At 37.2% G+C, this 16,129-nt stretch overlaps 1 protein-coding gene across 14 annotated transcripts in view; it reads right to left on the reverse strand.

The window, feature by feature from the left end:
* GPHN (gephyrin) overlaps positions 1 to 16,129 on the reverse strand; it is a 752,379-nt gene that overhangs the window by 237,916 nt on the left and 498,334 nt on the right. For 7 of the 14 annotated variants that reach the window (XM_036906014.2, XM_036906013.2, XM_036906010.2 and 4 more), the window contains 2 exons: positions 9,141 to 9,413; positions 7,719 to 7,826 (listed from right to left, as the gene is read on the reverse strand). In XM_036906014.2, coding sequence (XP_036761909.1) covers positions 7,719 to 7,826; positions 9,141 to 9,413 — 381 coding nt within the window. The remainder of the gene's footprint in view (positions 1 to 7,718; positions 7,827 to 9,140; positions 9,414 to 16,129) is intronic. The other 7 variants (XM_036906015.2, XM_036906017.2, XM_036906020.2 and 4 more) reach the window with 1 other exon arrangement.

The raw sequence follows: 16,129 nt of genomic DNA on the forward strand, positions 1-16,129 counted from the left end.
ATCTGTTGAGACGATCACATGGTTTTCATCCTATGTTCTGTTAATGTGCTTTAACACACTGATATATTTCAGAATATTGTACCATTCTTTCACCCCTTGAATAAATCCCACTTGGTTGTGATAGACAGTCCTTTTGATGTATTTTGGAATTGGGTTTGTGAATATTTTGTTGAGGATTTTTGCATCTGTTCATCAGGAATACTGGTCTACAATTTTCTTTTTTTGTAGTTTATTTGATATTGGTATTAGAATGATGTTGGTCTCATAGAATGAGTTTAGAAGTATTCCTTCCTTTTCTGTTTGGAATACTTTGAGAAGGATGAGTATTGGGTCTTCTTTAAATCTTTGGTAGAATTCAGCTGTGAAGCCATCTGGTTATAGACTTTTATTTGTTCGGAGGTTTTTGATTCCAATTCAGTTTCGTTACTGGCAATTAGTCTGTCCAGTTTTTCTGTTTCTTCATGGGTCAGTCTGGGAAAGTTGTATTTTACTAGGAATTTGTTGATTTTGTCTAGGTTATACAATTTATTGGCATATAATTTTTCATAGAATTCTCAATAATTTTTCATATTTCTGTGGTGTCAGTTGTGACTATTCCTTTTTCATTTCTGATTTTGTTTATTTGTGTTCTCTTTTTTTCTTGGTAAGTCTGGCTAGGGGTTTATCTATTTTTCTTATCTTCTCAAAAAAACAGGTATTGGTTTCATCAATTGTTTCTATTGTTTTATTCTTCTCTTATTTATTTCTATTCTGATCTTTATTATGTCCCTCCTTCCACTAACTTTGGGATTCATTTGTTCTTCTTTGTCTAATTTCTTTAGTTGTGAGTTTAGACTGTTTATTTGGGATTGTTCTTGTTTCTTGAGGTAGGCCTGTAATACTTTCCTCTTAGAACCACTTTTGTGGTGTCCTACAAATTTTGAACTTTAGTATTTTTGTTTTCATTTGTCTCCATGTATTGTTTGATTTCTTCTGATTTGTTCATTGATCCATTGATTAGTTAGAAGCATGTTGTTTAGCCTCTATGTGTTTGTGGGTTTTCTGTTTTCTTCATGTAATTTATTTTTAGTTTCACTGGTTTGAGAACCTGTTTGATACAATTTCAGTGTTTTTGAATTTATTAAGGCTCTTTTTTGTGACATAGTATGTGACCTATTCTGGAAAACGTCCCATGTACACTTGAGAAAAATGTGTTTCCTGCTGCTTTCAGGTGGAATGTTCTGCTGATATCTGTTTACTCCTTTGATCTAATATATTGTTCAGTGGCCTCTGTTTTCTTATTTATTTTCTGTTTGGTTGATCTGTCCATTGATGTAAGTGGTGTGTCAAGTCCACTCATATGAATAAGTTGAAGTCTATTTTCTTCTTTAGTTGAATTAGTATTTGTTTTACTTATTTAGGTGCTGCTATGTTGGTGGCATATGTTTATAATGGTTATATCCTCTTCTTGGACTGATCCCTTTATCTTCATGTAATGTCCTTGTCTCTTGTTGGTTTCTTTGTTTTAAAGTCTATTTTGTGTGATACAAGTACTGCTACTCTGGCTTTTTTCCTCCTATTATTTGTATGAAATACCTTTTTCCATCCCTTCACTTTCAGTCTATGTACACCTTTAGGTCTGAAATGAGTCTCTGTAGGCAGCATATAGATGGGCCTTGTTTCTTTATGCATTTTACCAGCCTAAGTCTTTTGTTTGGTGCATTCAGTCCATTTACATTTATGTTCTTATTGTTATTTTATTAATTGTTTTCTGGTTGTTTTTGTAGTTCCTCTCTGTTCCTTTTCTCCTCTCTTATATTCTTCTCTTGTTATTTGATGGTCTTCTTTAGTGTTGTGCTTGGATTTCTTTCTTAATTTTTTATGTATCTATTTTAGGCTTTAGGTTTATGGTTACCATAAGGTTCATAGATAGTTCCCTGAATATATAACAGCCTATACTAAGCTAATTATTGCTTTATTTCAAACACAATCTTAAAGCAATTCATTTTTATTCCTTTTCCTCCTCCACACTCTATATATTAGATGTCATAATCTGCATTTTTTGTGTATCCCTTGACTGATTTTGTGTATAGTTGGTTTTACTACCTTTGTTTTAATTTCATACTTGGTTGGTAAGTAACTGGTCTTCTACCTTTAGTGTGGGATTATTTTCACTTTAATCTCTCCTTCAAATTTGAATGACAATCTTGCTGAGTAGAGAATTCTTGGTTTAAGGTCCTTCTGTTTCAATATGTTAAATATTTCATGCTACTCCCTTCTGGACTGTAAAATTTCTGCTAATGGCCTGATGGGATTTGTCTTTTAAGAAATTTTTTGCCTCTAGTGCTTTTAATACCCTCTCTTTATCCTTAATCTTTGTTATTGTAGTTAGTATTTATCTTGGTGTTGTCTTTCTGGGGGTCCTTTTGTTTTGAGCTCTCTGCGCTTCCAGAACCTGGGTGTCTATTTCCTTCCCCAGACTGGGGAAGTTTTCAGCAATTATTTCTTCAAAGAGGCCTTCTACTCCGTTGGTTCTGGTACTCCTATTATGTAACTATTCCATTTGGAGTTGTCACACAGTTCTCTTAGCATCCTCTTATTTCTAGAGATTCCTTTTTCTCTCTTTTCTTCAGCTTTGTTGTTTTCCTTTTCTCTAATATCCTTTTCACTGATTGTCTCTTTTACTTGCAGCAATTTATTATTCATTCCCTTCATTGTATATTTCATTTCAGTTACTGTATTCTTAAGCTGTGAGTGGCTCTTTTTTCAGCTCCTGTATCTCTTTGTTGAAGTCCTCCCTGAGATCAATACTTTTCTGCAGATCAGTGAGCATATTTATGACTGTCGCTTTGAAATCTTTACCAAGATGACTGGTAATCTCTGTTTCCTTTAGCCCTTTCTGGTGTCTTATACGGTAGTTTTGTTTGAAACATATTCCTCTGCCTCCTCATTTTGTCAGTGTTTCTGTGTTTCTTCTTTATTTTAGATGGATCTGCTATGCTTCCTATTCTAGAGAGTAATGACTATATAAAGAAGGCATCCTGTGGTGCCAGAAGCTCAAGACTCTTAACCCACCATGCCTGGTTCTCCTTTCTGTTGAAGCCCCAGTTGCTGTTGGTGGGCTTGGGTGGGGCCATATTTCTGTCTGTTTGTGGGCAATGGCCTAACTCAGTCTGTCATGGATGGGAGTTCACTTCAGCTGGCCCTTTGTGAGCCAAGCAGCAGTGCTTCTGCTGGCATCATTGTGGTCAGAGCTGCCCTCTGCCTGCCTTGAAAGTGATTGTAGAGCTGCTGGGCTGAAGGGGTGTGTGGGGCAGGTGCACAGGGGAGCATGGCTGGGGCTTGGCCCCCAACTGAGGATGAAGAAATGTTTGGAGCTGGCTCCTGTAGGCGCCTCCCATGTTGGATTGAAAAAGTGTTGAGAAAGCTGGGCACATCTCCCTCGGCCTGCCAGGCAGCAATGTCTGAAGCCGCTAGGGTGAGCAGCTAGTGGGGTGGATGGGTAATGGGTGTGCAGGGAAGCACCTCAGGGCTGAGCCACCAGCTAGGGGGATGGAGCATTTGGGGCTCTCGTGAGCGCCTGATCTGCCACCTGCCCTTTCTCCTGTGGAGACAACTGTCCAACCCTTGCTCCTCTGGACCTTTCTTGCTGCTGGTAAATCTTTCAAACTGTTGTCTCCGTGTTGGATCTCAGTGAGACTGCCAGAATGTGCTTGGCCTCCATAATCAGCAGGAGTCTCAGCTTCCCAGAGTGCTCCAACTCTCCCTGGTGTCCAGCTCCATAATCACCAAAGCCCAATACAATGTGAACTCATGTTCCCAGAGCAGATCTCCAGGGCCAGATGTGCAGAGTTCCTGAGTGCTTAACCCCTGTCTACTTTCCTCTCCCTTCTGCTTGTGGGCTGGGATGGCAAAGGGCTTGGGTTGTGTTTGAGCACAGCTTTCCCACTTTTCTCTGTGTGGTCCTCTCTTCTTTACCAGGTGTAGATGGTCTGTTGTGCAGTCTTCAGATCATTTTCAGGGTTAACTGTTCTTGCTGTACTTGCTTCCTTAGTGTGCTGTACCTTCCTACTCTGCCATCTTTTATCCCCCTTCCTCCTCTGGACTTTCGTAATGGTGTCTTTTATTTCTAGGCAAATCTATAGCAGTGGCAAGTTGCTAACTCCTAGCATTTTCTCTCATGTTCCAAATAAATGTTCCAGGAAGACAGGTTCTTCCTGACTGGCATGTGAATTCAACATATTGTTTTCTCCATACCCTTTATCAAAAGGAAATCAGCAACTTCTTCTTCCCAAGGAAAGCACTTTTTTTTTTTTTTTTTTTTACATCTAATGGATCTTGGATATTGTGCGGGACTTCTCTAGATTTTATTTCTGTCAGTGAGACAAGATTTCCTATTATGTATCTTCATGGGTATCTTCTCTGTCTTCATATCTCTCCTTGTCTGTCACTATGACTTTGATATTTGAACCTATCAGTTGCTTGTGGCTGCAAGGCTAAGTTTTAATTTCTTCAGATTTGGATCCAGTCTCCCTAAAAAGAACTTCACATTTACTTAGTAACCACAGAGGGACAGTATTTATTTTGCCTTCTTTTCTTCCTTTGCACCACACTCCCCTACTCTCTATCCTGTTGAATTAGGTTTCTCACTTAATATATGAAACTTCAAGTATTTCTATTTGTTATATTTCAGTCATTATAAGGAAGACTTTTCATCTCTTTGATGAGAGAGTATAATGATGTATATTAGTTAAGATGCTTTTTGGTTGCAGACAACAGTATATTCATCTCTATCTCTAATTAGCTTTTTCTTTTTAAAGAAAGCTACTTTGTTCACTTATGTAACTGAAAAGTCAAAAGGTAGGAACAGTTCAACAGGGGCTTGAGTGAATGGTTCAAATAATGTGACCAGGACCCAATATCTCTCTTTCTTTTCCATTTCCCCGGACTGCTTCATTATTGTGATTCCATTTTTGGCAGGCATTCCTTTTATGGTTCCAAGATGGCAATTCTTGGGGTTGTATGTTTCATTATTCATATCCAGCAGGAAACAGAGTCTGTATCCCCAGTGGTTCACATTTAAGTGATGAGACCCATTTGCTCTGGCTGGCATGAATTATATGCTTCTTGAACTAAAAACTATGGCTACACGAAATGGATAAGCTGATTATATTAAGACAATCTACCTTGGAGGTTTAGTCAATCTCAACCAAAGTATATGAGGGAAATGTGGTGTAGTGTTAAGAAGAGGGAATGGGAAATGGCTACTGGAGAGGCACCTAACAAATATCCATTACAAGAGGCATTCCTGAAGCCTCTCTATTTCCTAAAAAAGCAAATTGAACAGTTTGACTGTAGCGAGTAATTAGAATGCTAGTAATTAACTATTGAAGAGTCATTACATCAATCAGGTTTCACTTTCTTGATCAAAAGAGGAGGTAACTGAGTTAAGAAAGTAAAGTTGTAATAAAAAGAACTCCCCAGTTAGACTGTTAATTCTTTATGGGATAGAATAATCTATTTATATTTGTATTCTGAGCACCAATCAGTGTTTGGCATCTAGAAAGAATTCTGTAAATATTAGACTCTAAGTTTACAAAGTTTGTAATTTCCCCCCCATACATATTATCTTACTTGATACAAATAACAACCTCTTGTAACACACAGGACAGTTATTACTACTTCTATCTTGTAGATGAGAAACTGAATTTTCAATCTTGTGTAATTTGTCCCAAATATTTAAGGTGGTAAAAGTCAGGGATTATATCCAGGTCTTCTGATTTTAAGTTGCACAATTTTTACATTACTCTACAATGCCTCACTTGCCTCAGAAAGTAACCAGCTGAGGAAATTGTGATTTTTTTCTTTCCAATAAATAATCAGATAACCTCCTTTCCAAATAACCCTCCTTTCCAAAATTAATCTTTAAATTTCACATTAGTAGGGCTTAGAAAAACTAGCCAAACAGTTCATAGAGATAATCCAAATGACTGTTATGTAGAGATCTGAAACATTGACAACAAGCAGGACATTCAGAACTAATGAAGACTCATTAATAAAGTTAGTGTCAGGTCAGCATTCACAATTAACATAGTTTTTTTAGGAGCACTAAGAATAGTAAAGGACTTCCTTTTCATTTTTTTCTGTTACCTGTTTCTTCTTTTTCATTCTTCTCTATGGATGCTAGTTCTTAAGAACAAGAACATCACACTCTTTGATGTATAGCTCTGATGATCATTTGTCAAAGGAAGTGCAAAAGCACGAGTCTACTTGGAAAACCAAGCATCTGTCAAAAAGACGGTAACTACTACTTACAAAGGATTATTAAATGTAAGTTAATAAAGGATAAATTTCTGGGTGGTGCCTTATCAGGATGTCCAGATATAGCACTTAAGCAGCTATGCTCAACTAGGTCCTCCAGAGAATTAAGCTCTAATAATTTAAGGAATCCACTGTATATAATAACTTTTCTCTTACACATCTAGCATGAACAAGTTAGGTGCAATCCTTGGGAGAACTGAAGAAAAGAGGCAGTCAGATAATTTTTGGTGTAATAATATGAAATTTAGACTATGATAACTTAAAGGCTTGGGTTTGAATACAAAATTTCTAAATACTTTAGTTTGGAAACAGGATGATTATTATAGTTGTTGTAGTTGCTTTATAAGATGAAAATACAAAAGATAGTCCTGCTTCAAGTTTGGGTACATTTTGGAATGTTTATAATTCATAACAAAGCTCTATCTGGAGAATCCACATAGCAGTTGTCAACTGAAATTCTTTAATAATTTTACTAATCAATTTAGAATTTTCTGCTTGGCCTTTGTCTAATCCAAGGTTATTTCTAACCAGGCATGGCTTGTTGAATATAAGGGTAAAGTTTTCATTTGGTAGTATTATCTTCCAAGAGATGACTGATGTTATTAGTCCCCACCCTCCACTTACCCCCTGAAATTCTGGGTGTTTTTTTCCCCTAAGTATTTAAAGCCAACTTTCATTTTATTACTGCTATTTCTTCCTTTTTTTCCTCTCACCTTATATCCATATTAGGGATTGAGATGGATTTTTTTGCACCATCGTTGAAATTATTACTGCTTAAGTCAGTTATACTTATCAGTTTAATCTTTTCTAGCCTGGTACTTTCTTCAAACTCGCACTCAGCCAGAAACTGAAAGAAGTGATATGCATCTTTACAAGTTTCTTTCTGAATATAGTAGTCTCAGAGTTTGTTTTCAAGACTCAACTCTCTAAATGGCTATAATGAGAACACAGTGACGGAAAAGAAAATAAGATGCAAAATCATGAGGAAAAAAAGCAGTTAATACAAATTAAATATTAGCCTGATAATCTGTTTAGATTTTAAGACTTCAAGCCAACCTTTTAAGGGATTATCTTAATTAAGATAGGTAATTTATTTAAAGGTATGTGATGAAATTGCTAAAGAAAAAAAACAAGAACTTCCAAGCAATGAATTTCTTGTAAGTCATGTGCTGAAAACTCATTGCCACATACTACAGAATCTTAATGATATTATATTACTTTTGGTACAGGAGAAACTCTATTAAATTAAATTCCTTGACAGAATATATTCAGTGGCACTTATACTTTCACAAAAAAAGCACGGCTGAAGATCCTTCAGAATAAAACACATCTTCCATAGTATGTTATAGTCTACCTCCAAGGATAGGAGGTAGACTGTATGCTTGCAAAACCATTAATGCAAAAACCCCTTGTCTTACCCGTTCATCTGCACTGCCTGTTGCATCATGGGGATAACTGATGAGACCAGGGATGGGCTGCTCACCGTGTGCCATGATAACAGCAGGACTGGTGTAGAATGGATGCTTCTAATGTACAACACATAACAACTATGAATACAGTGACAGGAAAACATGATTCTACACAAGCAAAGTGATTGGAAAGGAAAAAAAGGGTGGAAACAAATGGAACAATGAAATGTCAAACATTTTCAAATGTAGAATGACAAAATCAGCTTAGATTTGAAATACTATAAGCTTTTTCTTAATACTAAAGTTGATAATACTTTCTACTTTTTTAAAGAGTAAAAGAGAAAGAAGATATAATGATTTTTTAAATGTATCTATTTTACCAATAGTTCCAGAAAAACAAAGTAGACCTCACACATAACTTAAATACTTACTAGCCTTACGTAAGGACTTAATGAAGTGCTGAATGGGTCTGAAGACAGAACCATCCTGTCTTCAGTGAAAGAACTACCAACTGGTTGTCTGAATGGACACTTTAAAAGGGTCTCTATGATCCTTTTTGATTTATATGTTGTCAAAACCCTCTCATGCTATGCTCATAGACAAAATATTCAGATGATCCATGAAACTTGAGGAATTACTTCACGTAGTGATTAGATTTTCATTCTTTATGTTGTCAATGAATGGATAATTATTATTCAAACACATGATGTATTAATTTATGAAGATTTTAAAGCATACTTGCTGGATTATACCACATATGGACAATAATATAAATCATGCTCTGTGACTTAAAGATGAGTAAATTTACTCAAGTACCTCACAGTACTATATTTATTCCAAGAATTGCCCAAAGAGAATTTTTAATACTTTGATATGGTGCTAATAATATTCATTACTTTATTAAGTTAAAAATACAAATATATATATATATTTCTTCTCTAAAGCACTAGGGTAAATCATGTCAATTAGAATTTAAATAAATGTTTAGTTAACTGCTGAAAAGCTTTGTCTTTATTAACCTTTCTCAATTAATTGCTTAAATCATCTAAGGTCTCCTACCTTCAGTTTGCTGCTCCTTTAATAACTTGTAAATATTTGATGTTTTGAATATATGAACGTTACATATATGACCATAAAAATATCTCCAAAAGAGTATTTAAATGCCACATTATCATTGTAGCTATTAATTTAACAGGTAAGAGCAGTATCTCAAATGCCTCAGAATTCAGAACAAACTTCAATGCCTTCAAGGACTCTTATGTTATGTAGGGAACATTGCTGTGGAGTATTATAAATATCCCAGTTCTTTTTTAAGGATGCTTTGCACAGGTATTAAACTTACAGAAAGAAGGATGGGATGGAAAGAGAGGTGAAAACAATATACTTCCCTCTGGATCCTTTAGACCTCTGCATCTCTCTCAGCAGGCTTACCTTGGCAGCAATGGCTGCAGCAGTTATATGTGATGAAGAACTGTCTTCTGTTGAAGCAACACCACTGTCTTTCTTTTCTTCTTCCTCTTCCTCACATTGAACCCCTTTGTCTTCTGTCTGTTTATGGGGGCTAGTTGTGGGAGGTGGGGAAAGAGGAGGTGGCGGAGAAGGTAAATCTTCAAGTTCGTCATGCACTTCCTTTACTTTTACAATGGCATCACGTAAAAGATCAATGGCATGAGGTAGAGCTGGCAGTATGAACTGAAAGCATTCCTGTATGCAAAAGGAAGAAAAAAAATGAAGATGAAGTAGTTTTCTAGGCATATAAAATGGTAGCAAATTTATGTGATTTTGTATCTGTATTTCCCATCAGTCTTAAGAATGAATCATATTTAAACCATGTCTTTGCAATGTGAAATGTGAAGTAAGCATGGCATATATTAGTATTCTCTGTAAGCTGAAGAACTACAGTACTACAAAAGCACATAGCATATTTTTCTTAAAGTAAAATTTCTACACAAATTTGCCTTTAAAAAATACATTATGGGAAAGGCAGGGATCAGTTTTTACTTTTCTAGTTAGAGCAGAGAACTAGAATTAATAAACCAGTTGAGAAATGAACTATTTTATTCAGAAAGCAAAATTTCTCACTACCATTACAAAGTATAGGTAGGCAATGTTGTAAGATATGCAAAAAACAGATAGAAATTTGTACAAAGCATTGTATAAAAGTCAATGTAGTCTCCTGTGCAGGTGTCCAATAATACGTATAATATAATATATGATACCAAAAAAGAATAGGTGGAACTTTAAAATCAGAACCTAGGGCCAGATATGTTTGGGGAAAATGTCTGGGCAGAGGTCTTTCTCTTTTACATTACAAGAAACTTACCTTAGAATGTAAGCTATAAAGAAATATCTTAAAGTTTATGCAGAGTTACTGGAATAACTGGAAGGGTGCCTAATCTTTTGACCTCTCTTTCTATGGCTTAATCACTTTATTAATAAAGATTATATAGTAAAGAATTTAACCCTGACCAAATAGAGGTCTGGCCTTTATTCTCAGCTTTTGGGAAATGATCTCTAGGCTCCACGTAAGAGTATGCCTGATAGGAGTGTTTGCACTGGGGCTCTGGACACTGGAAAGTCCAACAAGGTGGTTTATTATGAAGACTTTGGGAAATATGGCATCAGTTTTGTCTCTGGAAGGAACTGGAGACCAAAGGCATTAGTCTCCCTGCTGGGTAGAGACCAGCCATCCCAATAAAAACTCTGGACACCAGAGGCAAAAGTGAGTGTGCCTAGTTAGCAATACTCTGTGTGTATTATCTCATATTACGGCTAGGAATAGGTAATGCTGTCCATGACTCCATGGGAGAGAATGTTCCTTGCTTGGTAACTCTCTTAGACTGTGCTCTATGTGCTTCCTCCCTTGGCTGATTCCAATCTGTATTCTTTCCCTGTAGTACGTCATAATCATATGTCATAACTGGGTATAACAGCTTTCAGTGAGTTCTGCGAATCTTTCTAGTAAATTATTAAAACTGAGAGTTGGCTTTAGAAAACCCTTAAATTGCAAATTGGTATAAAAAATGAAGGCAGTGTTGTGGAGTGCTCCAACTTTGTGGTTGGCTAACTTTTGCAGTCAGATAAAATTCTTTAGAGTTGGTGTTAGAATTGAGATTTGCTAGAAGAATCTTGACTCACTGAAAAATTTGATCTGGGAAGAGGATGCAAGAGAGGGTTAGGATGACAAATCTTCAGGGCCTAGATGAACACAGGGTCACCCACAATATGTGCTGAGATTAGTGGAGAGATAAAAGCTAGCAATGAACTTCAAAGTGAATGATCCACCTCCTAAGGAGTTGTGAAATTGGATGCATAAAGAATGCGAAATAACAAGAAACAAGGTAAACATACAATCCCTGGGATATTGTCATTTGTGCTAACTAAAACAAAAGGAAGGGAGAATGTTGGGGTGGATCCTGAGGTTCAGTAAGCTTGGATTCTAGCTGTACAGCTGCTAGTCTCAGAGCTGCTTCCAAAGGAAAAAAGATATGTTAAAGCAATAAATAGTGAATAAAGTTAAACTGACTCATAAGACAATGGGGAGAAATGAGAGATTCAAGGTTCTTGTTCTAGCATGGTAGAAATATTTACATTGTTATTAAGAAATGGACTGAAAATGGCCATCCTGCTCAAAGCAATTTACAGATTCAAGGTTATCCCTATCAAAATACCATAGGCATTTTTCAATGAACCAGAGCAAATAATCCTAAAATTCATATGGAACCACAAAAGACCCAGAATAGCCCAAGAAATCCTAAGAAAGATGAACAAAGCAAGGGGTATTACACTTTCTGACTTCAAGTTAAACCACAAAGCTACAGTAGTCAAAACAATATGGTACTGGCACAAGAACAGATCCATAGATCAATGGAACAGAATAGAGAGTCCAGGTAGAAACACATGCATATATGTCAATTAATATATGATAAAGGAGCCATGAATATGCAATGGGGAAAAGACAGTCTCTGCAATAACTGGTATTGGGAAAACTGGACAGCTGCATGCAAGAGAATGAAAATGGATTACTATCTAACTCCATACACAAAAGTAAACTCAAAATGGATTAAAGATTAAATGTAAGACATGGAACCATAAAACTCCTAGAAGAACACACGCAAAAATCTCTTGAACACTAGCATGAACAATGTTTTAACTGGACACATCTCCTCAGGCAAGGGACATAAAAGCAAAAATGAACAAGTGGGACTACATCAAACTAAAAAGCTTCCTTATAGCAAATGATACCATCAACAACAAAAAGGCAACTTGTAGTATGGGAGAACATATTCACAAATGATTTATCCAGTAAGGGTTAACATCCAAAATATACAAAGAATTCATACACTCAACACCAAGAAAACAAATAAATCAATTCAAAAATGGGCAGAAGACCTGAACAGACATTCTTCCAAAGAAGAAAAACAGATGGCTGACAGGCACCTGAAAAGGTGCTCCACATTGCTATCCAGGGAGATGCAAATCAAAAGCACAGTGAGATATCACTTCACACCAATCAGAATGGCCACTATCCAAAAGATGAAATAACAAGTGTTGGTGAGGATGTGGAGAAAAGGGAGCCCTCTTACACCACTGGTAGGAAAGTAAATTGGTGCAGCCACTACAGAAAGTAATATGGGTATTCCTCAAAAAACTAAAAATAGAAATACCATGCAACCCAGTAATTCCATTTCTAGGAATTTAGCTGAAGAAAACAAAATCCATGATTTAAAAAGATATACACACCTCTATGTTTACTGCTGCATTATTCACAATAGTCAAGATATGGAAGCAACCAAAGTGCCCATCAATAGATGATCAGATAAAATTTATGTGGGACATACACACACTGGAATATTATTCAGCCATAAAAAGGAAAAGAAATCCTGCCATTTGCAACAACATGGATGGACCTAGAGAGTATTATGTTAAGTGAAATAAGCTAGGTGGAGAAAGACAAATATTGCATGATTTCATTTATTTGTGGAATTTAAAAACAAAGCAGAACAAAATGAACAAAATAGCTGTAGACTCAGAGACACTGAGAAGTGACTGGCAGTTATCATGGAGGAGAAGTTGGGGCAGGTGGGTGCAAAGGGAAAGGGGTATAAAGGAGCACAATTTTCTCAATTATAATATAAGTTGGTCATAGGGATGGTAGTACAGCATGGAGAATATAGCCAGTGATTCTGTAGCATCTTCCCATGTAGACAGATAGTAACTGCATTAGTTGGGGTAAGGATTTAAGAATATGGGTGACTGTTGAACCACTGCGCTCTATACTTGAAACCAATATAACATTGTATATCAACTATACTTCAATAAAAAAAAAAAGAAATGGATGAATGAAGTTAGCACTGATGGGGGCAAAACAACAGCCTTGACTGTAGCATTGTTGTGGGTTGAATGGACAGATGGGAGCCCCTGGTGGCTTCCCAACACTGAAGGGTCCTAAATGAATCTTTATTTACCCTAGTCAGGAATTTAAAAGCTAGAAGGCAAAGATGGCTATAAGAAACCTCACCTTGAATAACCTTAAGTGAAAGTCCCATAATCTAACCAAGGTAAGTACTGGTGAAAGGGTCTGAACCCCTTGGCCTAACCCAGGCCTAGAAATTCAATGCACATGAATGGTCAGGGAATGGAGAAGAGACTTTTCTGGGATTCCTTGACAGATTACCATATACTGTGATTCTAAGAAGCTGTAAGTCCTAATGGGAGGTATACTTAAAACTGGGAGGATACAGGAATCCAGCAGTTGATGGGATTAATGTGAAAGTTGCAGTGAAAATTAGAATGTCTGGATAGTGAACTTTATGTGAAGTGGTGAGTTTCCTTTATCTAAATGTATTAGGGAGATGGACATTGTGTTTGACAGAACTCTCCTGCCTAGTATTGTAAAATAGAAGGCATGTAAATCCACTCTTCCATCAAATATGGATTGGAAATGCTAACTGGGAGCCAATAAGATTGCATAAACCCATACATGTCATTAATTTTTTTGTAGAATACCTCTGTGTGGAGTGCAGATGGGCTTATGGCAAAAATCTGTGGGTGCCACCCCATACCAACTGCTGGGATTTTGGACCAGAAAATTTCCATTTGAGAGACAATTACTAGCTTGCTATTGGACTTGAATTAAGACTACACTTAAGACTGAAGGACATAAAATACTCTTGAAACCTGAAATATCTGTAATGTCTTGGGTAATATCAAATGCTCTAAAGGGAGAGGCAATACCCAGGGGAGTTCCATAATAAAATGGAAATGGTGCATATAGGATCATGCTACCAGGAGAATGCAAGTAGGTACTCACGAGCAGGTAGCCTCTTTTCACCTAGGGCCGACTTCGGTACCACCTGAGGAGCTGCTGGATCCTATGGCCACTTGGGCCACTTGGGCGGTGCCCTATAAACAGCTTTCTATTGATCAACAAAGAGCTGCTTGGTTTATGGATGGCAATTCCAAGGTGAAGGGACAGCATCCTGTTTGGAAGGCCGCCACTCTGATTGAAGAAGGTAAAAACAAATCAGCTCGATGGGCTGAACTGTATGATGTTTGTCCCTATGTTAGAGTTTTTACTGACTCTTGGGAAGTGTCTAGTGGCCTGGCCATGTGGTCAGGGAGAAAGGCAATAGAATACTGGTCTATTAAAGGGATGCTTGTATGGGACATGGCTTTATGGAAATTACTCACGAATGTAGGGGTATATTAAAGTAGGATATGTTAATGCCCATCAGAAGAACATCCTTGCAGAACTAGATATTGACTGGAACTAGTGAGCAGATATTCTGGTGTGCTTGCTTATATGGCCACCTGGGCCCATGAGATGAGTGGCCACTGGGGGTGCTGTAGCAATGCAGAGAATCTAGATTCTCCTCTTGAATCTTCTGAGGCACGAAATGCCAAGAACTGTTCTGTCTGCTAACAAAGAGACAGAGACAGCAGAGGGATATGCAGCAGATTCTCCAAGGGGGAAGGTCTTACAATAGCTGCCAAGTTGGACTGATGCCAGTAGCCTCTGGATATTACAAATGGGTCCCAACAGGAATAGACACTTACTCTGAAGAGGGCTTTGCTTACCCAGTGTAGATGCCAATGCTCAGTGTACTATGAAAGGACCAGAATAGAAGATACTGAATCAATGACCATGGAGTCACATTTCTTTAGACTAAGGAATACACTTTTATCTTTAGAGCAGTGATTTGATAGAAAATTGGAATGGACAAATGAAACTTCTGTTGTCCAAAATGGAAGGAGATAAAGGCATGAAGATCTGGCTTACGTGCCTTAGAGTGTGATCACGCTCAACGTGAGGAAGGCCAAGGGAGGGTCCCCTCTAAATAAATTACTCTATTTTTCTGGGAAAGAGGGGGATGGGAGAGGATGCAGGTACAACGATACTTTTTTCTTTATGACTACACTTTTTTCCCCACATCACCTCAACTTTTTTTTTTCTCCTACCTACCTGATGCAGTGATCCTAGGACTGGGGCTGCAACTGTGGGTCCTGGAGTAGGGATAATTCCTAATCATAAACTGTAACTATACCTTTAAATCTGTATGTTTGAGTTCCTAAGGGCCTAGTTGGGTAGACTGTGCTTTACTCCATCTGGTCAAATTGGAATTGACAGTGAATGCAGTATGTTGCCTAGTATTTAAGACAGCCTACTAGTTCTGCATCTATGTAACCATACCTTATATGAACGGAGATGGACAGAGTTCGAGGCCCTTGCTAAACTGGTATTACTGATGGCAATCTTAGACACTAAAGTGGCCAAACCAATGGTCTCATTCAAAGTTTTCAAAGGAAAAGTCTGGGTATAAATGGAGAGAAGGAGGAATGGTAGCTGAAGTAAAGGAATGAAGGAGTTATGCAATGAAGGAAATCCAATATTGGTGTCTCAAAAGAAGCCTAGAACAAGAGAGGACGTTTCTTAGCTCAGTTGTAACATGCCAGAAAGGGTAAAGCCATATGTTACTCCTACTACTGTTTCTGGAACCCGACAAGCCTGTAAACCTGAGTAGTGTCACTGTAGGAGGCATTTTGGTCATATAATATGATGATGGACTAGGTAAACTGTTAATGTCTGTGTTGGACTCCAGTAATGCGCCAGTATCTTCTGACTCTTATTTTTCAAGTTATATCTACCACTATACTGTTATATGTTATAATACTGGCATTGTTAGTAAGATTATAATACTGATATTGATGGTCATATGTATTGGGAAATTGTGTTAAATCATCCTCAAAATGTAATGTCAATGGAATATGATTTGCCCATACAAAAGAGCTAATTTCTATGGTAAATAGTTCTCTGTGAATGTATTACAGGGTACATATAAGTAGCAGATCCAGGTGGAAAATTTGTACAAAAATATGAAGATGTGTATAATGGCTTTAGAGGATGGATTAGCTGTTTC

This window comes from Manis pentadactyla, chromosome 11 (genome assembly GCF_030020395.1).
Source record: "Manis pentadactyla isolate mManPen7 chromosome 11, mManPen7.hap1, whole genome shotgun sequence".
Classification (NCBI taxonomy): domain Eukaryota; kingdom Metazoa; phylum Chordata; class Mammalia; order Pholidota; family Manidae; genus Manis; species Manis pentadactyla.